This window comes from Pezoporus flaviventris, unplaced genomic scaffold, assembly GCF_033815535.1.
Source record: "Pezoporus flaviventris isolate CSIRO_AGI_PZ_B2104156 unplaced genomic scaffold, CSIRO_AGI_Pfla_v1 ptg000036l, whole genome shotgun sequence".
Classification (NCBI taxonomy): Eukaryota; Metazoa; Chordata; class Aves; order Psittaciformes; family Psittacidae; genus Pezoporus; species Pezoporus flaviventris.
Window position 1 is genome coordinate 38,801,782 of NW_026892584.1, and position 27,838 is coordinate 38,829,619.

Here is a 27,838-nt window from a genome sequence, read left to right on the forward strand (position 1 = left end):
GGGTTTCTCCACACCACAGTTCAGCTCTGCTAGTTAGGTACAATGAGTTATATCTGATGAATAGAAATGCATTCAGAAAAGGTTTAGACAAAGTCCTGGAGTAAAGGTCAAACAGCGGCTACTGAAATAATGATACAAATGTACAAAAAACATACACATACTCCACTGAATATACAAAATCTCAGCTACCATCAATTATCGGAAGATACTGGATTAGATATGGCATTGAACTAAAGGCACTCTTGTGTTCTCCAGAAAGTATCTTTTACTACTGTGTGCCAGTCCTCCCTGCTTCCACAGTCCTGTGCACACAGAGCATCTACATCTTACCTGGCATGAAGGGAAACCAGTCCAAAACTACACACACTCATGCTCACGCATACACGCATCAAGCATTCTACATTCAGATAAGGCCAAAACTCAGATGTAGGCACATGTGGCCCAGGAAGTTAATTCTAAGCCTAGGCCAAAAGTTCACATAATCATAGCTTACTCTAATCTAGTTTCTCAAGGTTACATACACAAATATCCTTTATTAAAAAGTATCAATAGTCTAAAATAGTGCATCCAATTGCTTCATTTCCATACTTATCCACTTCGTCTAAGGAGCACACACCAATGCTAATTCAGCACACACAAACATCCTCCTACTTTGCAGAGAAGTATTCAAATGAACAAAACACCAATGCAGCTGGCAGAGCTAGTCTGTTAGCTTTCTTTTGCCAGCTTGCACAGTCTCTTAACCCTTGAATAAGGACCAATTGTGTCATCAAAAACGAAGTCCCACAGAACCCGAATCCAGGACTGGTGATGTGGAAGGTTATCATAATATTCTGCTGCAATCTTCTTCACCTGGAAGAAGAAGAGAGAGAAAGATCTATTTAGCTGCAGTGTCAGGTGTGTTTCAGTCCTTGCATTTAGATCTGATAGCACAGCCATAACCTGAAGTTACTTGTTAACTGCTTGTGAGCTTCTGAAGTTCAGCCAACACATTTAGATACTTCTTAGCAGATTTCTGATGTAAACTTTGCCTCACAATGTCAGAATTTGAAAGATGATGGATCACTGCTTTCAGTCAGAGCTATTTTGTCTCATTTTGGTGGCGGAGTGATCTCCACAATAAAATGCCTAATCCACTTTATAAATGACTGAGAACCAACCTGTATTTAAAGCCCTGTTCACCACTCATAATGCTTGTCTTCGGAGGGTTCTGGGTAGGAGAGAAATACCAATTGAGAAAATACCAGACACAGCCTGACCTGCACTTCAGGGCTTTTTTATCTTGATTCTGCTAGTGTGTTTCAAATCTGAGAGATGGGTTCCTCCAGCAGGCAGAGGAAATTGCAAGGGTGGTCTGTCCCCCTCAGCCTGGTGTTAAAAATGCTGCAAGATTCATTATTAGGTCAAAAGTCTAATAAAATTTCATCCCTTTTACAAATCCCCAAGCCTTAGGACTGTTGCCATCAGAGAATCGTTGTGCACCATTGGGGGCGGCACTTGTATGAGGAGTAAGGCTGGAACCAGAAGACAAAGAGGTTTCAGACCTGGCAGGTTCAGGGAACTATGAGGATTCCCAAGTTGTCAGTAGTTCCTGCTCTAGCTAGATGCTCTGCTTTCTGAACACACTTACGAAGCAGCAAAGTCTGCTAACTATTGTACACTTGCACATAAACTGCTTGGGCATGGTTTTACTGCAGCTCCACCTCCCAGACACACAGCTCTATTCTAGAGTAGTTTGTCTTGCTGGACAGCATGACTCCTCTCTTTAAAAACTCTGCAGAATTTTAAAGCCAGCTATGCTGAGCACAGCATAGGTTTCCAGTGAAGAGCAAAAGGGTTACAATTGTCATCCAGGAGGAGAGTCTCATCAGCATCTGAGCTGTAACAGTGAAATCTTAACACAGCATTTTGACTATAAAAAGGTAAGAATCCCAGCAAAAGTTAAATTATAAGTCAGTATGGTTCACTGATAGTTACCTCATTAATTCAGCTTCCTAGGAGACACTTCTCTGTGAGATAGTTTGGTAACATACAAGTTTCATTAAGATCTTTTACCTTGTTACCTCAGCCCCTAAGCATTCCCTGTGCTCATGGCATGGTGATGCTCTGTTGGAGGCAGAAGATTCAGTTCAGGTCTGGTTGTATTCTGCCTTTCACTGAATACCTCCAACTTTCTAATAATTCCCTATATCCTACTTTCAAGGGAAGGTCTGTAAGCTCCCTTGACTCCCTTGAATGAAAGCCACTACTAAGGCCTGCTGCAAACACAGAGGGAGTTTCAGATACCCAGCCCCAAAAGCTTCACTCCGGCTCTGACATGGTCATTCCCAGCACACTGCTGCTTACAGACCTTCCCTCCTACCTCCATTTTAGAAGTTCTGCCTGAATTTTGACTTGCAACAGTAATTTAGCCCTCATCCATACTAGCCAAGTTCATTTAACAAGTCTACCATTCCCCTCCAGAGCTTTTTCTTGCTCACAGAAACAATGCTCTGAAGCAGACACATTTTCTCAGCTAGTTATCTGCAGAGCTCTTGATCATGTTAGACTGATGGCTATGAGGGCTTCAGAAAGTCTTTCTGTATTGCCCCTTGGAAGCAGATGGCTGGAGATTAACAAAAAACAATTCAGCTCCTAGGAACAATGCTTCAGGGAACAGCTGTGCCCTCTGGCACTAAAGGCTAACTAAAAATTACCCCAGTGATGAAGCAGGAAATAAAGAGCTCCAAGAAGTGGCCAGTAAACAGCCCATCTATGTTCAACCCAGTAGCTTCTGTGTTTTCAGCAAACACGAGCAGCAATATAGTCTAGGCATAGTGCTGAAAAGCTCAGGTGGACACAACATACAGGTCTGGAAAATTGAACTTAAATATATTCCATACACATATTCTGCAGTTGCATTATGAATTTAAAATGGACACCTAGAATACAGGTGTGATTTCATAAGTAAGATGATTAATAAGAATAATCAGCAGTGAATTTTGAAGCTCATACACATCATATTCTGGAAGCAGGCAGCCTGCTTCAGCATCAGCTGGCAGAAGAGTTGCTTGTTCACGAAGTGTATCTGTTTAGCATCTTCCTGCAGCGTATGGTGGCAGATCATTCTGGCTGAGAAGGTCAGTATGGAAACCACAAGAGATAATCAGAGACTTGCACTGGAGTGTGTCACCCTAGATCAGCCATGGGACAGTGATTCACACCTACATGAAGTGATTCTTTGCTTTGCTTGGCTTTGTGCCCAGCAGCACCTTGTGCAGGAAAGCAGGCAGCACTTCCACCATTGGGAAGGTCCCTGTGCTCTGGGCAGGGCAGTTGTATGGGATGCACTGAAACAACAGAGAGGAGAAGGTAAACTACAGTAAAATATTTGCGACAGAGGAATCGGGAAAATGGAAAATAAGGGTTTTCTTCTGGAAAAGACAAGGAAGTGTGTTACATGCATGTTCCCATTTTGCTATCACATGGCAGGAAAGAATTTTTGAAATGGCTTCTCTTTTACAATGAATCTGTGCAGAAGTTTCACAACAAAACCAGCTCATCTATTATAATTTCTTTCAGCATCTCCATATGTAAAACAAAATTATCATCTCCTCCATACCTACCATAAAATCTGGGGGTGGGAAGACAGTAATTATGTTTAAATGCAGATTCCCTTTTAAATACAACATTTAACTAAATTTATTAAGTATGTTTGAGGCTGAAAGAGTCATCCTCCATGTTGCATTCTGGGTGCAGTATAAAAACTGCAGTTTCCGTATTGCGAGTTTTGCAGCCAGATTAGAGATAGTCTCAAAGAGGATTGCACTGTGACAAAGTATTCCTAAATTCTGATCCTGACTTCCCCATCAAGCTCTCCATATTGCTTTGGAGAGGGTCCATGCAAGGATAACAAGAGATCTCAAAATCTGCAAGAAGTTTATCAGGCACTTGGCATCTGGTATCTTTAGGCTTCTCTTAAAACAGATCAAGGTGGTAGGTAAGAAATCACATCTTTTAGACTGAAAGTTTTCTTCTGCTTTTGTGCTTGTAGAGCCCAGGAACAGGACTCCAATCCAACACCATTGTATCTGGTAGGTGCAAAAGTTAAATGCGACCTAGTAATCACCACAGCTGTTATAGACCCTTTGTCCTGGACCTATACATAAACTAGAGATCCTTACGACAAGACTGAAAAAGTTTTTTTAGAATGCTAGAAAGCACATTACAGAAGCTTATTCTATAGTCCTTGACCAGCCCTGGAGCACTCAAGCTAGCCTTCCTGGCCATCACAGGGTTAAGGCAATCTGCAATTCAAAACCAGCACATCTACCATGTTTTCCAGTCTTGTCTGTCTAATAAATCTGGTTGCATACCATGTCTTTTCCCACAAGCTTAATGAGTAACTAGTTTGCCCCTGGTAATGCTGCAGTTTTTATTGCAGTTTGTAGGACAAGTACTGAGTTTCTCCTCCACCTGTCCCCTCTCTGATAAATATATTCAATCCTCCAGATAATGAAGAATGGCTCTTTTACCCATTTCATAAGCAATGCAATGTTTTATAATTATAAGCCTTCATGAAAAGACTGATCCCGTCCTAGGGTTTGTTTTTTTTTACAGCAGGTCCTTCATTGTAATGTTAAAGTTCATGGTCTTTTGCATAATCTCTCTTACACTAGTGGGACAAGTTCTTACTGCACCCTTATGTCATTCATCCTTAATATCTGTAAGTTTATAGCACAGCCTAACTCTTCCTCTTTCAAAGGTCTTTCCAGTGGCAAACACATTACTCAGAACATTCTGAATGACACGCCTGTAACAAAGGACAAAACTGAATTTACTTTTCTGATAAGCAAGCAGAAGAGCCAGTTAGTTTCCAAGATCCAGTTATTCTCTGATCCTCTTTTTCCCCTGCTCTCAATCCTGTAGGAACTAAATAAAGATCTTTATTTCACTTTTCACTTGCCAATTATTAAAAATTAAAATATGTAGATTTAAAGGTCAGCCATATTTCACAATTCAGCTATTTGAAGTGTGTAAGAGACTAGATCTGAAAAAAATGCACTTCTGTTGAGTGAGGAATTTGCTGGGAGGTTAAGCAGAGGAGAGCAAGGGGAGGATTCTACCCCTACCTGCAGTGGAGTTCAAACCTTAAAGCTCTCCAGAGAGACTCTGTTCCCTTATGTCTTTCCACCAGAGGCAGAGATTTTTTCTTTATAGAATCACAGAATAGATAGGGTTGGAAAGGGCCTTAAGGTCATCCAGTTCCAACCCCTCTGGCCATGGGCAGGGACACCTCACACTAAACCATGTCACCCAAGGCTCTGTCCAACCTGGCCTTGAACACTGCCAGGGATGGAGCATTCACAGCTTCCCTGGGCAACCCATTCCAGTGCCTCACCACCCTTACAGTAAAGAATTTCTTCCTTATATCCAGTCTAAACTTCCCCTGTTTAAGTTTGAACCTGTTACCCCTTGTCTTATCACTACAGTCCCTAAATTCTTCTCATTTCGAGGCAAAAAAAAAAAAACAACTTGTTTTAGTGGACAAAGGATTCTTTTCAGTAACTGTTTGCCAAAGGATTTTCACTTCCTAATACATTCAAACTTGTGATTGATCACTCGTGAAAGACTCAGTTTTTCATATAGTTCAGACAGACAACAATGATTAACAAGCCTGATATCTCCTCCACCAGCAGTGCAAGTCCTAGTTGCCCGAGAGTGAGAAAAACATGAACATGAGCCCATCAAATTCAACTAATAACTCTTTCCTCTTCAGACAGGAGGGCAGACACTTCCAGCTGCTACACTGCCTCAAGGAATTAGGCTGAACTGTTTGTGCGGTAGGTGGGGAAGAGCTTTGCAGGTCTCAATCAGGTCTGGAGCAACAGTCCCAGAAAGTTCAATTAGTCACTCACCTCCCTTGTATAAGATACAGAGCTAACTTTTTCTTCTATTTACATTTCAGTAATTTAAGTATCTAAGCCTATCTAACAAGTTTGAACATTTCAAACTAAAGCTAAGCTCAGGCACTTCCCCACTGAGCTATCGGGTGTATCAGCAATGGGAGTGCCTGTCAGGAGAACTTCACATGTGAACGTGGGCTGCTTTACCAGCTGCTCTGAACCCTGCCAAGAATGGCCAGCTTCTTCAGGACAGACTTCCAGCAGTAAAACAGAACTACAGGCTATATGGGGGCTCCCCACACTCTTATACACCACAAGAAAATCTCCTCTTGCTTTAAATCTCCTCTCAGACAGTGTTTCTGTTACATTGAACCATAAATCAGGGTTTGCCTGGACATACCATCATAAAAGTTGCACGTGTTACACAGGAGCAAGAGGTCACAGCTCCTGAACTTCAGATTCCTCAGCTCTATCTCCACCTCATAAGGATGTAGCCCCCAACTTTGCATCGGACCAGCAACAGAAGATGTTTCCTTCCTACTACGCCAGAGGATTTGTATGTAGGAGTAATACTTTGAAGTCACGTACCTCTAACACTGTGAGCACGTGTTCAGGAACCCTCATATTAAAACCCAGAAGAGCAGCTACGTACCTGGAGGCAGATTGAAAACCATTCCTAGACACCTGGGCTTTGCAAATTTGATTCCCACAACTGATAAAACATAAATAAAAAGTGGCTTGACTTTCAAAAGAGGAAAGACGCAGCACTTTCCGAATGACAGATCACCCTCAGTTTCTGGGGGGGGGCAGCAGAGCTAAAACAAGTCATGTAGAGCGGGGCTTTATTTTCTAGTGCTATTTGTGTCAGGCTAGAACATGCCCCAATACTTACGTCATCTCAAATATAGAAAGACTTTTGTTTGATGTTAATCAAGCAATATAATTAGCAGATTGATCGTTAGACAAATTTCAAGTAGTAATTGCCACCTGCCTTCCTTTAGCTGGGCCTTTAAACTTTCCAAGAGATAAAAGCTAGTGGCTAAAGGAAGAAAACTGAGAAATTTAGAGCGTTGTTGGAGGGTTTTATCAAGAAGTATTCCTCAAGACCGGTAAGGCTCAGATGTTCTTGTTTCCATAAATGAAACTAAATATTACAGCAGTTTGGTAGCCATTTCTCTCAATCTCCTGCTTGAAATGGAAGAATTAGAAAAAAATGAAAAACAAAATTTTTTTTTCTTTTCAAAACTGATCCATTGCTATGATTTGGAGTGATTTCTTTGAGACAGTTTAGCAGCTTTTACAAAAATCCAATTCACTTGTGCTCATGCCATACTCACCATTGGCAATCTGCATCCGGGAATGCTGGGGAAGTCATGATGCTCCATGTGGTAGCCTACATTAAAGGTGAGCCAGTTCAGAGGTCCATAATAAGAGTATGTCTCATACCCTTTTAAGAACATGTAGTGTTCAGCTATGAAGTGTCCAGAAATGGGATGTAAACCCATGCAAAGAATTGAACCTGCTATTAAATAAATAATAGGTTTGAGCCCCCAAAGGTAATAAATTATAAGGTCTATGGAAAACTGGGCAAGAGCATTAAAAATTTCCATCTGTGTAATTGCTTTGGGGTTCACATACAGTGGTCTCAGACTGTAGAACAGAGGCTGGAAGAAAAGCCAAAGCAGTTTCCGAAGCGGCGTACAGAAAAACCATCCTTCAAAGTCTGTGGGAATGTCCACATCCAGGCTGTCCCCACCAAGATACCGATGATGGTCGATGTGGTATTTCTTGAAGGAAGCAGAATAAGGGATGCCAATAGGCAAGTTGGCAAAGATTGCAAACCATCGGTTCCATTTGGTCTGCTTATTCCCAAAGGCGACGTTGTGCGAAATATCATGGATGGCTAGGGTCAGTGAGTGGTTGATGCAACCCCCAAAAGCATAAGCCCAGAAAAAAATCCATTTCCAAGATAAGTCTTTTACCAGGTAGCATGCTAGAAACTGCAGGAAAACCATTCCAGATACAATCCACTTTAAGTGTGGATCTGGTCCCATGAGAGTCTTGATTTCTGGATACTTTGCTAAAGGGAAATATGAAGAGAAATATCTCATTAGATCACAGTCAGGTATACGTAATCACCACTGGGCTCTCTATTTTCATCACCCTCTGTTTGAGGCCCTAGATTTATCAAATGGCTATTCCAAAGTGGAATTGCCACTACAGTGAAAATTTTACTAATGTATGGCCTCTATTCCCACTTTCAGCATCATGTCCAATTGTGGTTGATATTATTAAATATAAACGTATAGAGTCACATAAAAAAACTACTCTGATGGTCAATATGTGCCTTCAGAATGGTGAGTATTAATATGCCAAACCCATCAGGTTTAAGCTCTAAGAAACACCTTCTGTAAGTTTTTTATTTCCTTTTATATTTTGCCTAGCCCAGGTGCTATATTCCACAAAGGGATACAACTGCTCTCTTTGTAGCCCTTTTCACACTGTTGCTTCAGATGTACAGCAGAGAAATAAGGCTGAGCAACAGGCTTGTCAGGTTTTGCTCTGTGGTTAGATGACAAATGTAGCATTAAAAAAAAATAAAATTCCTAAGTATTTGAGTGTTCACCAGTGCTTACAGCATGTACAACTCCTTACACATGGTAACATCACAAGAAAGTCAGCAAAATAATCAGGAATTTGTAAGACAGAACATTTTTCTCTGTTCTCATTCATTAGCTTGTTCCCAAGTCACATACCAAAACTAGGCATGAAAGTCACATAGAGTGCAACAGCTCCATGCAGCTTCACAAAAGCTACAATACAGTATCAGAGAGACACGGCTTGGCTTGACTTGCGCCAGGACAAGACCACGTTACTGATCTGTGGTTCTACTGGCTATTTGTTTAGCCTTTTAAGAAAAAGAAAATACTCAGAAATGCAGTTTATCTTCCAGGTGCTGTCCATTGTTTCGGGTCTCTTCTTTACAAACCCATACTTCTCACTTCCACTATTAACGTACACCTAAATTTTTCCACTGTTTTATGGCCTTTAGGCACCTATTGGCCTCCCTCCTTTAACTCATACTCTGCATTTCTCAGTAATTACAGCTTACACAGATAAGACTGTAGGACAAGTCACTCACTCTGAACCCTGAGGTTAGTGTTCGTGTAAATTTGAAGGGCAAATTTTACAACTAGAAAACTTTTATGGATTTTATGATAGAGAATATCATCTGACTGTAACAGTATGGTATCAATGCAATAAAATTGGATTATTATGATTTTCATCTATGCAGCTGTATATACTACAAACACTGGAGATGATACACATAACTTCATGTGACCTTGCAGGCAGTGGCAGGTACTCAGTGGCAGACTCAGAGAAGGTTGTTTATAGAAGTGAACCCTGACAAGTCTGCAGGTGCTTCATCAGAGACATGAAACACTACTTAAGGAAACGTTGATGTGGTCATGCTCTGCTCATGCTTCCAACAAATTTTGAGCCTTCTGGCCCACTTCAGCCCAGCTTGACAAAGGTTAGATGCAATAAAGATGATACAAATGCTGTGGAAGATGATGAAAAAAGAGATATTCTTAATTTTTCCTCTTGTGAGGACAAGGGGCAAAAATCACCATGAGGAGTATTCAAGCAAGAGAGCTATTACCCTAAGTGGTGGGAAAGGTTTTCAATAAAAATCTCTGGAAAGCCCATAGTTTTTATTTTGCTGTTTTGGTTTTGTCCTTGGGTTTGCAGTTTTTGAAACTATGGTTTTCACACCAGGAATGCTAACACACTAGAAGTTGCTGTCTGGTACCTACACAAGTACCAAAATTTTACACTAACTGTTGGTCTATCCACTCTAGAGAATAACTTGATATAATGACCTGGCCAGAAAATCTGTTACAGAAATAGAATTTTGTGAAGCTTAGTGTCCTGCTTGGGCGCATCTGTCTGACACCGGGAAAACCCTTTAATAAATCAAACCACCTCAAATTTTCAGTCATGTGGTTGGTGGAGATAAGTTACTGCAGTCACCAGAAGGGATGAAGAAAGGTAAACCAACTAAATCTGTTCCTCAGCCTGGTCAAATTGAGGCCACTTTGACCAAACAAAAAAATATATATTGTTTGAATGGGATAAGGAAATGACTAAGAGATGCTTTACATTGTAGCTTGAGGAAAATTAAAGTTTTCAACCTATCTCTCTCTGTTGCAGCTAACAAGGACTGCAGATTAGATTTAAGAGGTTTCAGAGCAGTGACTGCCAACCAGCAGCAACAGTGCCTGAAAGCGGCAGTGCAGGTAGGCTGCATTTATCACAGGTGACAGCTATTAAGTAACTTGACAGGGTTTAATGTTAAATTTAACACATTATTAACTCCTCTCCAGCAGTAAATTTTTGCATACTGGTTAAACCACAAGACTGTGTCTGTTTATCATTAATACTGATAAACCCTTCCTGTTTCCGTGGCATGGGGGAACCTCAGGGAGCTAGGAGAGCTAGGTCTGCTTGGCTCACAGGAGGCTAAAACCCCCACTGGTAGAGTAGCCTGCTAGTAGGTAGACCTTTTGGTTCAGGAGCACTTCACATGCAAAATGTTGAATGCTGACCCTTTCAAAACTTGAGGCCACATACTCTTCAGCAAGACATATTTAATGTCAGATTAAGTGATCCTAATGACTGCGGTTTATATATAACATGATGACACAAAAATGTGACAACATCAATATGCATCTCATTTTTCCCTCATGTTCATTCCTTGCAGTAAGCTGAAGCAATGCTAATAAGGCAAGATAGAGCACTTGCAGTTGAAGAACCTGGGTAACCCTGTAAGACTGCTGAGACAAGTGTCTGTAGATGCTGCTCAAACCAGACATCATCCATCTGCACATCCCAAATGTAACAGAGAAGACACAGGGCTACTGTGCAGTGCTGAACCAGGAGTCATAAAGGACTATCAGACCTGTGGTAGCTACACATTAAAGACCACCTTCATCTCCTACACATTGCACTTAGAAAAGTAAACAGACACCTACTCTTGAAACTGCAAAACTTTCACACTGCATATGAGCAGAGATTTTCATCATGCTGCTCTTTCCTGAATTGCTTCCATATTGGTCTTCCTCAGTACTTTTCCATTACAAAAATGATCAACTATATGACCAGAGTCCATTGCTTCCCAACAAGCACTGGGTCAGGGATAATGCATGATGATGGGCATAAAATGTAATCTGTATTGAGCTCTTCATTATGTGTAATTATGGCATGAAGGGGCACAGGAATAGGAGGTAGAGGGAAATGGAACCAGAACAGCTCCAACTACTCTGTTGACTCCACAGCATGTTTTCCAGCCTGCAGCTTATTGAGAAAGACTCTTAGCTCCATGTGGCGGATAGCTTATCCACATGTGCTGCCTCTAGTTGTCCAGACTGAGCCTTTATGTAATTGAGAGGATGGGGATACTGGTGTAGATGTACAGCAGTGCAGAAGCGTGACTTTTCTGTCTCCGAGGTCAGCACACTGCAAATGCAGTGCAAGCACTTTAGTATAGTGGGTAGATGTACTTAATAATTCTGCCCAGCCAGCTCCATGGTCTCTATACCATAACATGTCTGTACCATGACAATGAAAGACAGCATTTCGCATTTGTACAACAGTGTGGATGAAAGAACAGCAGTCAAGAGACAACGAATGCTGCAAGAATATTTTCAGAGTCACTCATGATTCTGAAACAACTCATTTACTGAATTAGCATTTCACAGAGAGCACACCACTGTTGTGTGTAAGCATCAGTCATTTTTCTAGAGCCATGCTTCCCTCTGAAACACTGCTGACAGGTTACTCTGACTACGTATTTTTTACCTTGATGGTCCTCTTTGGAGATCCAGGAGCGCTCACCATAGCCCTACGCTGACCCTCAGCTAGGACTGGAGTAATTCTTCCTCGAGAAGCCATCAGCTGCTAGGTCCTTGTGTTCCTCCTCCTCAGGAGACAGGAAGTATCTTATTCTGAACCCTCACTCACCCTCTGTTCCTACTGACGTGTTCCTAGAATGACTCAGGAGAGACCCAGTTAGACCTCAGCGATGGCACCAGACACAATTTCTCATTGATGTGACACCACATGTTTAGTTCTCACATTTTGACATACATTGGATTTGGATGTGGGCAAGAACAGGAGCTGTCCACAAACACAGGGGTAATGGAGGTTTAAAAGAGCCACAGCCCTGCCTGCATCCATGAGAAGCTAGTAGTAACAAGAGAAGAAGTTTCATTTTCTCATCTTCCCTTATTTTGACCACAAGTGCAGTATACAGGTATAGTCCAAGTGGAGATAGTACTCAGTATAAGAATTTTAGAAGGCCTGTTATAAAGAAAGGGGTGTGGGGATTCTTGTGATACTGCTGCCCTGGACCATGTTCTGTCAACTCTAAGTCCCTGCCAGAACAAATAAGAGACAACGGGCACAAGATATTAGCTTTACTGTGTCATGCCCTATGCTGGAGCTGGTATTTGTACAAAATAAAACAAAAGAAGTCAGTTTGCTGACATGACAGTGCTTTGTGTTTTAGCAGCTCAACTCATAAACATGTTCCTAAACAGCACAGCACACCTGAGTCCTCAGCACAGGAAAGATATGAACCTGTTGGAGTGGATCCAGAGAAGGGTCATAAAAATTATCAGAGGGCTGGAGCACCTCTCCTATGGAGACGAGGTGAGTTGGTGTTGTTCAGCCTGGGGAAAAGAAAGCTTCAGAGCGACCTTACTGCAGCCTTACAGTATACTTAAAAGGAGCTTATAAGAAAGATGGGGCCAAATTTTTAGTAGGTCCTGTATCAGTATGACAAGGGTTAATGGTTTAAAACTAAAAGAGGGTAGATTTAGACTAGATATAAGGAGGAAAGTTTTTTTTATGAGGGTGATGAAACACTGGGACAGGTTGCCCAGAGAGGTGGTTGATGCCCCATCCCTGGAAATATCCAAGGTCAGGTTTGACAGGGCTCTTAGCTCTGATTTAGTTGAAAATGTCCCTGCTTACTGCAGGGAGGGTTAGACTAGATGACCTTTAAAAGTCCCTTTCAACCCAAACTATTCTATGATTAAATCAAACCATACGTAAGCCAGGACACACGCAAAGGACAATGTGCATGACAAAAGATTCTGGCTTTGCATAATTTCCTGCCTGCTTTATTATGCAAACTATTAAGAAACCTTTTTGGCCCAACTAACCATACTAAAGTTTTATATATCCACTGTGAAAGGATGAGGATCCTAATTTTGTATTTGCCACCTACAAGCTCCTAAATCACTTTGTGCTAGCTGGTCCAAGGGAGCTGGGTTACACAGAAGTGGCCACCAGAGGCAATGCACTGCAACAGTGCCACATGGCTGGTGACAACAGAGATGGATGGTGTCAGCACATCACTATGACAGCAGCTATGACCTGTTTGTTTACACTTGTTTATTAGCAGATTCAGAGCAAAGGGATGTAGGGAAAGCTAAAAGAGGGCTTCCAGCTTCCTCTGAAACAAAAACCTGCAGCATGGTGTAAGCTGAAGCCCTCAACTGTATTTGATACGTTTTCAGCAGAAGACTACAAGTGCCTAAAACAGTGACTTTCTGCTCATGTGATATATTTTAGAGGTGATCCCCACAGGAAATTGGCATAAGCGATGAAAGAGCAGCTATTCTGAATGTGCTCATCAGAAAACATGCACATCAATGGCAGCACTGTGCCCACATACTGCAACATAAAGGGGAAACAAACTCAGTTTCTTTACCAGAAGCGTCTGTAATTAAAAGCTTTGATTTAAGCTAAGGAGATAGACATCTTGCCCATTTTGGTATGTTCAGTTTATCAGAATTTTCATAAATAAGTTTAAATATGCAACAGAAGAGTCAGCTGGTAGAAACAGCAGACTAATTTCTAGATAAGCGAACAGAGCTGGAAGCTACTATATTCAAATCAGCTAAATGCTAAAATAAAATTTGTTTTTTTTTCAGTTGTTCTAACTCCTCCCCCCATAGACTAACATCTCAGCCCTTCTACAGGATAAAGCTCATATAAAACATTTGCACCATTTCCACTCTAAAATAACTTGTCAAAACCCCAATTATATAATTAATAATTATTCTTGGATGTTAGATCATCTTTGGATGCTCTTTGCACAGCACTGATTCAGCCCTCATCCTCAGCAGCAAACAGCGCTTCCCTAAGGATCCTGTGAGGCAAGGCATTTTCTGACCAACCTACAGTAATTTTAAAAAGCTAGATCAAATCCACAGCATAAATGAGATGCAATTCTTTCCATTGCTTGTATTTTGAAAACTGTTTGCAGGTGAAATGACCATTCATTGTGTGCTTATTGTATTACCAGCATCTGAGCAATGATTTTTTCATCTGCTCTCAAGACCAAAAAACCACCAACACTTCCTGCTGCAAGTCCATAGTTCTCTAAGTGTTTGAATCCAACAGATCCTTACCACCACTAAAGTAGAAATTCTACTTCCACTACTACTTATTTCTACACTAGAAGTAGTTATCCTCTCTATGTTATACCCTTTGATATACCTACCTCTAATAGCATTTGTATAACTATATAGCAAGGCTAAGCAGATCCTGATGAAAAATCTTTCTTCCATCAGGTTAGTTTTTACCAGGTTTTTCCCTAACACAGCTAACTTCAATGCTGCACACATCTTAGCCCTGACACAAGACAGTAATAGGCTTTTCACAAACAAGAGGGTGAGAGAACAGCAACAAAACAATTCCATTTCATAAACTGAAAAGCATGAATAACATGTTCAGGAACATGAATAACCTGATCAGGAGAGAAGTGCCAGCTTGGCAAGAGATCTCCACTGTAACTTAGAAGCAGCTGGCACCCAAACAGTACCAAGCATAAGCTACATTTTAATACCTAGAGTCTAAGAAGAAGATACTACAAAGAGATAAGAAAGTATCACCTCTCCCTTGCACAAAATGTTGATCTGTTTGATGATATAATTATTGCCATTAGGAATCACATCCCTAATAGGTTCATCTAGTGCAAAACATCCTGCCACAAGCTAGCTGCCAGTCAGCCCAGTTGACATACACAGTTCATAGCTCTGCTGCCCAAAGGGAACAGGTTTTCCAGAGAAGCTGTGGATGTCCCATTCCTGGAAGTGTTCAAGGCCAGGTTAGACAGGACTTTGAGCAACCTGAACTAGTAAAAGTGTTCCTGGCCATAGTAAGAGGACTGGATTCACAGATTTATCATTCAAACATATTGTCACTAACTACAAAACTCTTATAGACACCTGGGCTACTAACTCTCAAGCCAGGACATACAACTTCGTGATGGACAATTACTATCTCTCAGTTGCTCTGTAGCAACATTCAACTTTGCTCAAGGAAAGACCACTTATGTAGAAAGAAACTGCCTTATGTGTTTGCCCATATTTCTTTCCTAATGGATAAATTCCATTTGCATTTAAATCAAGTAGCCATGCCTGAGAGAGAACGACATTTTAAAAAGCTGCAGCCTAAACAGAAAACAAGCCTAGCAACTAAATCATTAACCTATTGGGAGGGAAATACTTCCTTTACCAGTGTGGAATGCTGTCCCCAAGGCATTGCGATATACGGAAACATACACAGCACATGGACAATTGTAGATATTTGTTCATATGCATGTAGGATTCTTACAGTGCACTCCAGCTCAACAGACACTAAACACTTTGGCAAATTCATACTCTAAATTCCACAGGTTTGCTGACCCTCAGGCTTTGGATAATGCAGTGATGATCATTATACCAATATTACATGCAATGTCATGATCATTTCAATAACTTTCAGTAACAATTTGGTATTCGTGACACTAATTTCATGATCCATTCTGCCTCGTCAGAGGCAGATACAGATTTTTCTGCTCACATCTTCCATGTCTCTTTCCATGTTATATGTCTTTATGCCTTTCCTTCTGCTCCCACAGCTGGGATGGAGGCTGTGAGGAAGGAGATGGACCTTGATTCCGGTTGCTCATTCTAAACCCAAAGATAGTGGGGGCAAAACCTCTGTAAGTATGCAGTTGAAAGATCTCAAAAACAGTTTGCTGCAGTAAGGGTAAAGGAGTCCAACCACTACAGCCCTTCTTTACAATACAACTTCATCATGGTTTGCAGTCCCCACTCTATAACAAGATAGGAAAGCAAAAGATTAGCAAGGAGAGAGACCCACCATACACATCCCCACCCATAGCTCACTGAAACATAGCTCCTTTGACTGGAAAGGTGAGTAGCATAACGCCAAGAAGCATCATCTTATATAATTACATCATTTGACTCTCTATCATGATTGCATAGTAAAATAATTATAATTTTCCTGGATGTAACTCAAATCTGGACCAGGAGAATCCACCATGGAAATGTTTTTGTAATTTGAATTAATCCTGGGTTAATCTACTAGATTGTGGGGAGTTAAAAAAATACCCCTAATTATCATGGGTCCTGTGCAGCACCTCAGTCACAAGCTCTGGTGCCTTCCTTTAGAAAAGATCTTTTAAAAGTTTATCCTACTCATTAGAGGAAAGACAAAACCCAAGTAAACAACCCAAATAAAAACAGAAGAAAAACAAATCTTTATTAATAAAAAGTCAAAAATGTATTTTCAGGAGATATGCAACAATGCTCTGCAACAATTCTGAATTATTAGTTCTCAGAAATGATCTTCAGGAAAGCCTCAACCCAATAGTGAAAACCTCCCAACCCAACGCATTCATGCGCACAGTTAATCCCTGTGTGTACAAGGTGGAAATAGGAGAGTACCTCACCTCTGATGAGCGGCGGGCACTTTCTCTAGCAAACATTCACCCACGTCATTTGTTTTATTGCACTACCAAGACATCGGGGAACCCTGCCTGTGGGGTGCTCCAGCCGCTCTCCGCGCAGACCGGGGAGCTGGGCCGGCAGCCCAGGGGGAAGCGCGGGGAGGGTGGTCGCAGCAGCGGCCGCAGGTGCGGTGGGTCGCCCCGCAGTGTCACCCCGCCGGGAGCCAGCCGGGTGCAGCAGGACGTCGTCCAGCCGCCAGTGCCCTCGCTGCTCCGCTCCGCTGCCTCCGTAAGGTGAGGCGGCGTCGGGAGAGCTTGGAAGAGCAGCACCCGCGGGGAAAGCACCCCTCCGAGCCCACCGAGCTGCAGCCCTCCCTCTCCACAGTCTAGCCAGTGCCCCGAGCCGCCCTCAGCACCGACCTGGAAAAACCCGCGCTGGACCCCCAGCTCCGCCCGCGCCTCCCCTTCCAGGGCTGCAATCCAACCCGGCCGCCAGCCGCGACGGCGGCCGCTTCCGAGCCCCTCGACGTACCCAATATCTCCTTCCTGCGCTGCGTGTGGGGCTGTTCCGTGTAGACCCACTCGAAGTCCTCGCGGGTGACACGGTTTCCCATGGTTTCCGCTGCGCTCCGCTCCGCGCTGCTCTTTTAGCTCCGCGACCAGCGGAGGAGCTGCTCCGCCCGCCGTCTGCCTCCGCCCTGCCGGCTGCCTCTCGCCTCCGGCGAGCACCGGCACTGCGCCGCGACGGGGCGGCCGCGGGGGCAGAGGCGCGTCTGCGCTCGGGTGTGCGAGGATCGGGGCTGCCTCAGGACTGGCTCGGGGGGGAGGGCAGAGGACGCTCAACCGAGATTCTCCGTGCCGTGCGGGCTCCGAAGGCAGCAGAGCGAGGAGTGCGGGGTGGTTTGCAGAGCAGCAGGATACCTATCATGCTGCTGCCAACACCGTGGTGCCCACTGGAGCTCAACATAGCCACCGCAGCTTTCCCCTCCTGGGGGAGACTCAGCCAGCCAGGCATCACCAGCAGTGCAGACTGGTCCCCGGGCACTTCCAGACAAGACTTTTGGAAAACAAGTGTAGTCCAAATGCCATAAATCCAACACCACAGCCCTAAGCAGAACATAACTTAGGGCGAAGACCAGTCATGTCAGCTCTTCCCAGGGGTGGAAGACCTGGGACAGTGCAAAAATGACCGACGCCTGACACACATTTCCTTGGCCCTCTGACAAATCCTGTGTGAGCTGTTCCAGTAGCATCCAGCCTTTGGCTGGGTCACGCTTCCCTCCTGGGAGTCTGTGGCGCATTTCCCAGGCCCAGCACCATCGTGGCTGAAGAAGGAGGAAATCCCTTGGTAACAAAGCCAGGCAAAGGACTGGCTAACCTTAAAAACCAAAGCAAGCTTTCTAACCCCTTTAACCTCTCTGATTCACAAAGAGTTACATGGTGATGTTTCTCCACACACCCAACCCAAAATTAAAGTGTAGCTCTTGTTCCCACTATGCTCTTTTGCAAGCCCATACCTGACCCACAGTCCATCGGCAGTGTTTGCTATCCTTAATCATTATTCCTGCCACCGACAACATCCCATTTGGGTCAGCTCCATGCTCTGAAGACAACTTTGTTTCATTTTGTTTCATTATGAATCTCTTTAGCCCCCTCCCTACTCTCTTACCCTTACCAATGTCTATCACACCTGGAAGTGAAAAGGGGCAAAAATGCAGCCTTGCAAATGTGAAATGTGAGTATTTTTCAGCAATAAATGGCAAACACTGGCAATACTGTCACCTCTTACTTTAGCCTAGTTTAGATATTTAAGATGTCTTGGTAGCACAGTCACATAAAATGATATGGGTTTAAAACCACTAACCAAAAAACAACCCCAAGCCCCAAACCCTCCCTCTTGACTGCTAGAAAATATTTGGAGCCTTCTTTCTTTTTCTATTTTTTTTTTTTTTTCCTGAAATGGTCTAAATACGAACCCTTGAATGCTTAAATGTCCAAAGCAGGTTCAGCGGAAGGAGTATGGGGTAAATGTAAGCAGCTTTACCCAGAGCAGGAGTTTAACCACTTTTCTTTTAAAGGTCAGCTCTCTGTAAGTACAGTGGTTTCTTCACCTCTGCTCCAGCATAAGGTTGATGTTCTCCCATAAAGTTGCAGGGCCCAACCCAGTTAATGGACTGTTAACCCAAGTTAAGGTTATTGCATGTCTCTATAAGGAATGAATTAGGGTATCTCAGCCTAAACCTTTAATTGGCTCAAATGTTTTGGCTTGTTGACAGTTTCGGAGGAGAAGCCAATGACAACATGAATGTGATGACACCTTTCTGTCACTTCCTGCTCAGGAGTGCTCAAGGTGACTAAAAAACCAAATTAGTGGCGAAGTCCATGCAGTTACAAAGAACACAAATACGACTTAATCCCCAGAAGTTTATCCAATAGGCTAGTGCTATTGCATATGGTAAGTTACGCATGGAAAGTTAAGTATCTCCTTTGCAGGCAATGGCATTGTCTTCATGTAGCTTATTACTATAGCCTCAGCCCAACCACATCAGAAGAAGAGAAAGCTTTTCTGTCTCCAGTGAGTTGCCATCTCTTTTTGAGAATAGAATTTCGTGCTTTATTTTTCTGTAATAAGCCAAACAAATCATACTAATTTCAGAGTAATTGTGAATGCCAGACAAATGAGAAATGCTGGCTGTAGACCACTTTCTAGAGTTGGAAGAACTATCATTCAGCTCTGACCATTTAGCATCCTTAGTTTTATAGCATGCTAGTAAAGTGCAAACAGGCTTACAATCATTCACAAAGGAAAAAGAAGGGGTATTTTAATGTCACCTGGCAATATTTGCCCTTTTAATGAATGCTGACAGTGAACTCCACAGGTTCATATACTCACTACACTTTATGGCAATTCAAATGTGCTTCATACATGCTCTCCCAGCTGTAGCCTTCCTTTCTTCAGCAATTTCCTATACTAGTTCAGGATTTCTGTCTGTATGGGAAGCCTACCTGAGTGAAATTCCTAACATGCTCAACAAAAGGAGCACAACTGCTGACACTATGGTGTGTACCATCAAATATCTCATCTACCTCGTTTCAAGTACACATCATGCTCACCTTCAGCATCCCAGCTGGCAATTTCCATGGTAAAAAAAAAAAAAAAGACAAAAATCCTTTGCTGCACTGAGGACATGACCTACAATCTGCAGCTCTAAAACAAGACTCCTGGTCCTCTCTTCCACATGGCCAGGCAAACTCATGTTTCCCCACCCAAAGGTGGCTTTCCACCAGCTGGCTTCCAGCAGGAATGTATTTCTGTACGCAACCTGGCAACTTCCTCCTTCCACTTATTAAAAGAACAGGTGACGCAGTAAATACAGCAGGAACACCCGCACATTTCCCAGTGGCTATTGCCAGCCCAAAAAGCAGGCTTGGAGTTTGAGGCATCTTAATTCTGCCCTGGTGTGCAGGCCTTAACTCCTATTCTTCTGGTTGCCAGAGATTAAACTTTGTTAAAGTTAATGCTCTGGAAGTAAAACAAAGTTGTTTGGCAATTTTGTCTCCAAGTAACTATTTCTCCCTCTAGAATAAAGAGCTCCATGTCTGATGACGAGCTTGTATTTTCAGTTCTTACATTACTTAGCTTCTTCTCTGCCTGTATAAATTGCACCTGCCTTCATAATTGATTACGTGAAGAAAACATAGCTGTATGTTCACATGTTTAGAAAACATCCTGCAGTCATTTCAAATTGGTGTCATGCTCTGTGTTGATGTAACTAGCGACATTTACAGCGTGATGTACTCTACTGCACAAAGTCAATTTTTCATAGGCAGCGGAATTTGTCAGCGAGCCACGTCATCAACATACACTCCCACCAGAGTTCACTCAGGGGAAATAATTTGCCAACAAGTTGTATCTTCTGATGCCCCTCTTACCTGTGCTGGCCCTTCCCTGGCCAGTTCTGCCTTTCTCTTTCCACTGGAATAACGTGACGCCAGAACAAAGGCTTTACGGAATCTTAGGGGGAGGAAGATGTTTCCTGTTGCCAGTATAAGTTGTTAGATACATTTAGTTCTGTTATATGTAACCCGCCCGGTAGCGACACGGACCTTTCATGCCGGCTCTCACTAAGCCACATTTGCCCCGCACTCAACGAATCCTGCAGGATGCAGGCTGGGGCACGGCGTCTCTGCCCGGGAGCTCCCAGAATGAGAGGCGAGGTTCCAAGGCAGAAACAGCTCCCTACGCCACCAGCTCACCGCTGCCGTCCCTTGCTGTCACCCAGCTCCGCACTGCGGCGCGCACAGCGGTCGCCCTCCGCCAGGCCCGAGCCCGGAGCGTGGCCGCCGCCTTGTGCCGCGCCTAGAGACACCCTCCCGCGGCCGGGATCGGCGCTAACGCGGAGAGGCCAACGCCCCGCCCAACGGCGACAGCGAGCGCAGGCTGCCCCCTGCCGGCCCCCGCCGCCACTGCAGCGTCTCGTCGGGCGCGGGCGCGCCCAGCGGCGGCGGAGCCCCGCTCCGAAGGGGAGCGAGCAACTGGCAGGCAAGGTGCGGGCTGGGCCGGGCTGGGCTGGGCTGGGCTGGGCTGGGCTGGGCTGGGCTGCGCTGCCGCGCCCTGGCCTGCCGCGCCCTGCACTGCCCTCACCCCACGGTTCGCGCAAGAGCATCTTTCCCGACCCGGGGGGACCACGCGGGGGTTCTGCGTGTGCGGGATCCTGGAGGTGAATCCCCTAGGAACCACCTCCGGGCCATGAGTAGTAATGCTGTGCGTGCTTCGCCTGCTACAGCTATGCGTTTTTTTTTATTCCAGCAAGTCTCGTTGTCCTGTGGATGCAACGGAAGCTAGCAAAAGGGGAGACTACAGCTGATGAAGGGCTAACCTCACGGGAGCAATAGATGTGAGTTGGTTGCACTCAGGTGTTCTCATCTCCTTTAGAAATACGTGCTTAAGGAATTTTAAAATCATAGGATGATTCAGGTTGGAAGAGACCTTAAAAATCAAATAGTTCCAACTCCCTGCCAAAAAGAGAGACACCTACCACTAGGCCAGACTGATCAAAGCCCCATTCAACTGAAGTTTAGCAGATGTAGGCCTTCTGCAATTAATGACCAAATACCAAATGTGTTCAGGACCACTTCAGAAAATTCAAACGGAAACAATTTCCTTTTCTACAAAAATATTTTTTTCTGATGTTACATTTTACTCTGATGCTTCTTAGCTTTTTCAAAGAATCACAATCTTTCTGGAATGTAAGTTATTCCACAGAGTGGTTTATATTGTTCAAAGCGTTTGCAATTGCTTTCTACCATGATACGTATTTGCTTTTACACACGAGAAGTACTTATCCCATGAGTAGCTTACCCTACACTCCCTGCAATCTTGGCATGTCAGGAACAGTTTTATGAGCATCCTAGTACAAATACCTGAACGGAGTGTATTAACTAGACTCCCACGGCAAAAATGCTATATACAAAAAGTAGCAACACTTGTAATTGATTATCCAAACATGAGAATCTAAGGGCTTCCCTTTTGATACAGAGTGTCAGGTTTATGAAAGGATGTCAGTCCTGTGAAGAAAGACATCAGATTAACACTGGGTTTCTCTCCTCCCCCTCTAAGCATTGATGAATCTCTCCTCTAGAACCCCATGCTGCCACTCACCAAAGGTACCGCAGTTCTTTCTAGGAGACAGTTAACCAGAGCAGATCTCCTCTTTCAAACGCCCTTCCTGACACTCAGGTTTCAACCCAATACACTTAAAACCTGATTCATTTCAGTGCTGCTGAGCTCACTCTGACAATAGGAGTGACACAGGGTTATGAGAGGGCCTTTGTTCAATCTCTTGAAGTCAGAGCTTAGAGGGAAAAAAAAGCCACTTGAAAATGGCTGGTTGTGCCTATGTGTATGCATGTGTGGATGGGAGTACGGGAGGAATTCCCGCTGCAGGGAACAGCTGGAGAACAACTTTGATAACAAACTGTGCTAAATGTATAGATTGTGTCATACAGTCTCTGTTTTTTGCTCAGGAGAAATATTTTTAGCCCTCATTTATATTGTAGTAACACATACAGTCCCTCCAGAATGGACTAGGATTTGACTATAAAACCATGAAGTAAAATTACAATATTTCCACCAATAAGTTTGGGTTATAAATCCTTCTATTATAAGCACTCTAGAAAAAAATATTGATCAGCTTTGCCTACACCCAAGGAGTATGAGTTTTTATACTCAGATTTTAACAAACTATCAGAGAAAACTGAGTCACAGTGTCTATTACTGCTTAGAAAATCTAGATAAGTTAAGAAAAGCATACTTGCCCTTGGGCTTTCACTGAGACTGCAGCAATTTATAGATCTTATTTATTTCCAACTATTTACCCTTATTCATTTCAATCCAAGATTTATTTTTCTTTTAAAATGTAATATGAACTCTAGGGGTATTTCTTTCTCAGTGCTACTGGGATCTATCAATACCTGGTGACTTTAATGGAAGCTCAGAGCTCTGCACTTCCCAGCATCATGTCTGGCATCCATAACCCAAGCAAACACACATGCAGGAAGAGGGCTAGGAAGTCTGTAAGACAACATAAATTATATGGATGAGAGCTGTAGGTTTGCTCCCAGCATGCAGAATGAGCAGTTAGGATACAAATGCACACATATTGCCTATGCTGTCATGATTTCATGTATGATGATGTATTATTTCCCAGAAGCTTCTGCATCTTGTGTTGTCCATGATTTACAAGATACAACCTATTCAGATGACCACACACATCCTATGCTGATAAGTTTAAGAAGGCTGAGGATTTTTTGAAGAGTATTTTCATATCCTCAACCATCAAATCAGGAATGGAGGAGAAAACCTACATTTTTGATCATCAGCTTTACAACTCAATACTAATTATTTGTATTTTCCACGCACAATTAAAGGGTTAAATGTTTCTGGGGCAAGGATTAGGCCCACTGATTCATGTATTCTTTCATACAGTAAGAAAGACAAATTACATGATCTTGTCCTTACAACAAAACCTGTTCAATGAGACTGGGTTGACAAGTGACCATAACTTGGAAATTAGTTTGGAATGGTGGCAGTGCAAGCTCTATCTCCCTCCCTCTGCAAGATTACAGATGAGAGAAAGCCCTTCCTTGCTGTGCTCAAAGATGCAAGCAGACGACAAACGCAATAAATCTCAGCAAATTGGTTGGTGTAGGTTTGTTAGCTGCTTCGTTTATTTTTAGGAGGGGAATCTGAAGTAGGATGTGGTACAGCAAAGAAAACAATATTAAAAGCACCAGGGAAAGAAAGAGAAAAAGAGGTGCACACAGAATTCATTGCTTGTTCCTAGGCATGTTCAGCAAGCAGGACCTTACGCTCATAATGAACCTTTAAACGTGTTCTGTAGGAGTCCATACATAAATTGGGATCAGGGATTTCCCTCATGTTTAACTAGCAGTCTGAGGAGAGAGGACGGGGACATCTGTGGTAGAAGCTAGTGGGCCATAAATGCCAGGCATGGTGGTAGCTATATTAGATCAGCTGCAGATAAGGAGGCTAAATTATAGAGGACTACAAAGGTAAATTTAAAACTGCATTTCTTACAGAGCTGCAAAGAGCTAGGACAAGGACTCTGGGAAAGGGTGGCATAGCTAATTAACATCTTTATTAGTGAATTGCCTTAATGGCACTGGAAATCCTACTTTAGATTTTCTGAGATTTTTGTATTTTTTCTTCAAGATCTCTCCCATTTTAATTGATTAATAAGCCATTCTAGATGCAGAAGGAAAACCTAATGTCCTAAATTGGCAGAACTTCTTGATTTGTCTTACCTAGGTTTTTAACAGGTGTTAAGAAGAGAGCAACTTATTATAAACTACTGATTTTCTTTTCCTCCATTAAGTGACTCTATATCTGGTCTTCTTTATGAAAGAGCAAAAGCACCTTTAAAGCTATTCATGACACATATTTAACTAGATAAGTAAGTATTATCAGTTCAGTTTATTGGTGTAGATTTACAATAGAAGGGCTAATCTTTCTGCTCAAACATCAGGCAAATTATGTGAGAATGAGAAGAAAAAAATGGGGTATCAGAAATTTCCAAATCAGTGGATTTGAATGGCTGAGTGAAACAAATTGGGAAAAGGGTATGTTGACCCCATTGGAGGCAAAAGAGGAGGCTGTAGATGATGACTGTGAAAAGGTCACTTGTTTCTCAAGTTTCACACTTCAAATTTCTTTTTCTTTCTCACTTCCATGTAAGCTGAAGGGGAAAGGAACAGGACTAAAACAAAACAAAACAAAAAATTAGAAAATAAGTGATTTTTGTGTTCATTCTTTCATAATTTGTGTAAGACTAACTTATTTTCTGTGAGCTTCCTTTTCTTAAAATACAACAGACTTATGTATATAAGAAGTAATTCTTATTTAAAAGAACAATTACCTAGTTTTGGCTTGATACAGGTGTAATAGGCTAGAACAATTAGTTCTGCAGTATGAAATGAGAATCATAGAACAGTTAAGGTTGGAAAGGACCTTAAGATCATCTAGTTCCAACCCCCCTTGCCATGGGCAGGGACACCTCACACTAAACCATGTCACCCAAGGCTCTGTTCAGCCTGGCCTTGAACACCACCAGGGATGAAACATTCACAACTTCCCTGTGCAACCCATTTCAGTGCCTCACCACCCTCACAGTAAAGAACTTCTTCCTTATATCCAATCTAAACTTCCCCTGTTTAAGTTTGAACCCATTGTCCCTTGTCCTGTCACTACAGTCCATAATGAAGAGTGCCTCCCCAGCATCCTTGTAAGCCCCTTCAGATACTGGAAGGCTGCTATGAGGTCTCCACGCAGCCTCCTCTTTTCCAGGCTGGTTTCTGCATACTGATGGGGATACTACAGCAATTGTAGTAGTCCTTACTTTTAAGGAAGGAACCAGGAAAAAAAAAAACAACAACCAAACAGATAAATCTGAGGCATCTAGAGCTTATAAAGAATATATATTCTTATAAACTTATTTGTTATGGAGGCTTAAAAATAACTTTTGTTTCTAATTGAAGGTTTTAATTTTTTTTAAATAAAATTCCCCTGCCTCCCCTCCAACTTTTTAAATATGGCTAAGAAACAAGCTGGAGTTCTGAAGATGGGGAGGAAAATGAGGTATGGAGGGCAGGAAGATAAGGGGTTATCAAGGGAGTAAATGCTGCTATTTGGATAGAGGACAGCATTTTCTTTTAAACACTTTTTCATTGGACAGCTTGCACATCTTTATTTTTGCTTGTTGCTGTATTTGTTTTCTCACCAAGCATTTGGAAAAATTATGTCTAATTCTTGCAGTTAATGAAAAATAATCATATACAAGTTAAGCAAATTATCTTGCTCGGGATGAAGAGAACTGTATAATGGAAAAAACACAAGATCTGATGAAGAGTATTTGCCTCATGTAACGTTTCTCTGAAAAATAATGTAATGTGAATGCTGCAACAAAATATTAAAACACTGGGTTTAGGCCAAAGTATGGGGAAAGTAGAAAACACTAGCAACATTCAAAATAAGTTGGTTCTGATGCTTACAAACTTCAAAGTGCCTTTTTTGTCCGAAGTTATACATTTGTTTGCAATAAAACCACAAAAATGAAACAGGATTGTATAAAATTGTTAAACTACTATCACTGACCCAGACAAAAAAAAAATTATATTGATAAGAGAGATTTGTGACTTTGTTCCTATATTTGAAAAAGCTCATTTACACTAACACCTTCACCCAAAATAATCAACCCAGGGCCTGATCTCACTCTAGTAAATGACAGCTCTGGTGTGAATTCAAGAGCAGTACAGAGTGCACATTGAACATGTAAGTGAGACTACTATTTTGTCTAAACAAGCTTAGAATAAAAAGTATATGTGAGTTGTGCACTTTTCCTGTTAAAAATAAATAAAAATGAGCTCTGTAATGACTCACCATTTTTTATTATGTTTAACTTTTACTGTGGGACAACAGAGACTTCATCCTAATTTTCAAATAGTTTTTTAAAACTTACAAGCACTATTTTTCCCACACTCTTACATTTGCCCTTCCAAGTACAGAGAGAGAAGCAGAATCTATATGCAACAGTCTGGAAATCTCTTTACAGGATCTAAAAATAACCTTTCAGTTTATGGGAATTTTGCAATGATAAACCCCATGTTGCTGTTTGTTAAAATGGGAGCGCTGAGCACGATTGGAGGGAAGGAATTCCCAGATCTACACAAGTTAAGTAATTTTGTTGCTATTTTGAATACTTAATTTCCTAATCTCATCATTAGCCCAAGGCTCAGTACTGCTGTCTTGAGACTTGGACTAGAATAACCTTGAAAACACTTCATGCTGAGGTAGAAGAAAGTATTTCTTAGCAGGAATCTTTTATCGGTTTCTGTATCCTGGCAATTTGGGATATGAGCAAGCAAAGCAGTGATGTAGTGGGAAATAAAGATAAAAATTGAGTGTATTTTGCACTCATTTGGTTATTAGCCTTGTAAGGGGCCAGACCTCCTGGGTAACCGAGTACACGAACTTGGTTACTGATCTCCACGGGCTGTGACTTCAGACTGCGCTGCCGCTGCCGGCGAGTTGGAACCGAGAGACGGCGCTCCGAAAGCGACCAACTCGCCTGTGGGCAAGTTCGAGTGGAATGAAGTCTGCAGGGAAGCGCTGCGCGGTCCCCAACGCTGCCCCCACACCACCACCAAGAGAAGAGAGAGAAACGCTGCCAATTGCCCGTAGCGGTTCAACCGCAGAATTCAAAGACGTCGATCCCGCCACCACCACCCCAAGGCTTCTCCGGCCACTGCGCATGCCGAGCCCAGCTCTCCGCCGGGGCCAGCGCCCGCCCGCCGAGCAGCGAGACCCCACCGGCAGCCGTCGGCCGCAGATCAGGCAAGGGCCGGGCCCCGGGCGGAGGGTTCAGACTTCAGCCCGGCTGGGAAACGCTCAGGACGCGGCCGCTGCTCCCGGCCTGTGTTTTAAGCGCGGAGCCCCAGCCTCCGCATCAGGAGACGGCTCGCGCGCCGCTCGGCCCCGATGCCGGGGCCGCTCCCCATCCGTTAACGGCCGCTGTGGAGGTGCGCCACCTCGGGGAGCAAAGCGCGCCCCTGTCGGAGGGGAAGA

General features: G+C 42.9%; 1 protein-coding gene across 4 annotated transcripts; it reads right to left on the reverse strand.

The window, feature by feature from the left end:
* Window positions 1-679: 679 nt before the first annotated feature.
* Window positions 680-27,632, reverse strand: DEGS2 (delta 4-desaturase, sphingolipid 2). Of its 4 annotated transcripts, none has more exons than XM_061464011.1 (4): window positions 27,042-27,632; window positions 23,170-23,269; window positions 7,223-7,965; window positions 680-852 (listed from the first exon to the last, which is right to left on the reverse strand). In XM_061464011.1, the coding sequence occupies exons 3-4, from the start codon at window positions 7,937-7,939 to the stop codon at window positions 709-711; spliced, it is 861 nt and encodes a 286-aa protein (XP_061319995.1). In that variant the 5' UTR covers window positions 7,940-7,965; window positions 23,170-23,269; window positions 27,042-27,632; the 3' UTR covers window positions 680-708. The 4 variants fall into 4 exon arrangements, with proteins under 4 accessions (XP_061319995.1, XP_061319993.1, XP_061319994.1 ...); XM_061464009.1 differs by lacking the exons at window positions 23,170-23,269; window positions 27,042-27,632 and adding exons at window positions 17,228-18,020; window positions 19,810-20,624; XM_061464010.1 differs by lacking the exons at window positions 23,170-23,269; window positions 27,042-27,632 and adding an exon at window positions 19,810-20,626.
* Window positions 27,633-27,838: the final 206 nt, after the last annotated feature.

Excerpts from the sequence above, each read along its gene's own strand:
- DEGS2 (XM_061464009.1), bottom strand. The coding sequence starts at position 17,309 with ATGGGAAACCGTGTCACCCGCGAGGACTTCGAGTGGGTCTACACGGAA. Across the intron at positions 7,966-17,227 it reads GCGCAGGAAGGAGATATTGG|CAAAGTATCCAGAAATCAAG; the intron begins GTACGTCGAGGG and ends ATTTCCCTTTAG. Across the intron at positions 853-7,222 it reads CCGGATGCAGATTGCCAATG|GTGAAGAAGATTGCAGCAGA; the intron begins GTGAGTATGGCA and ends TTCTTCTTCCAG.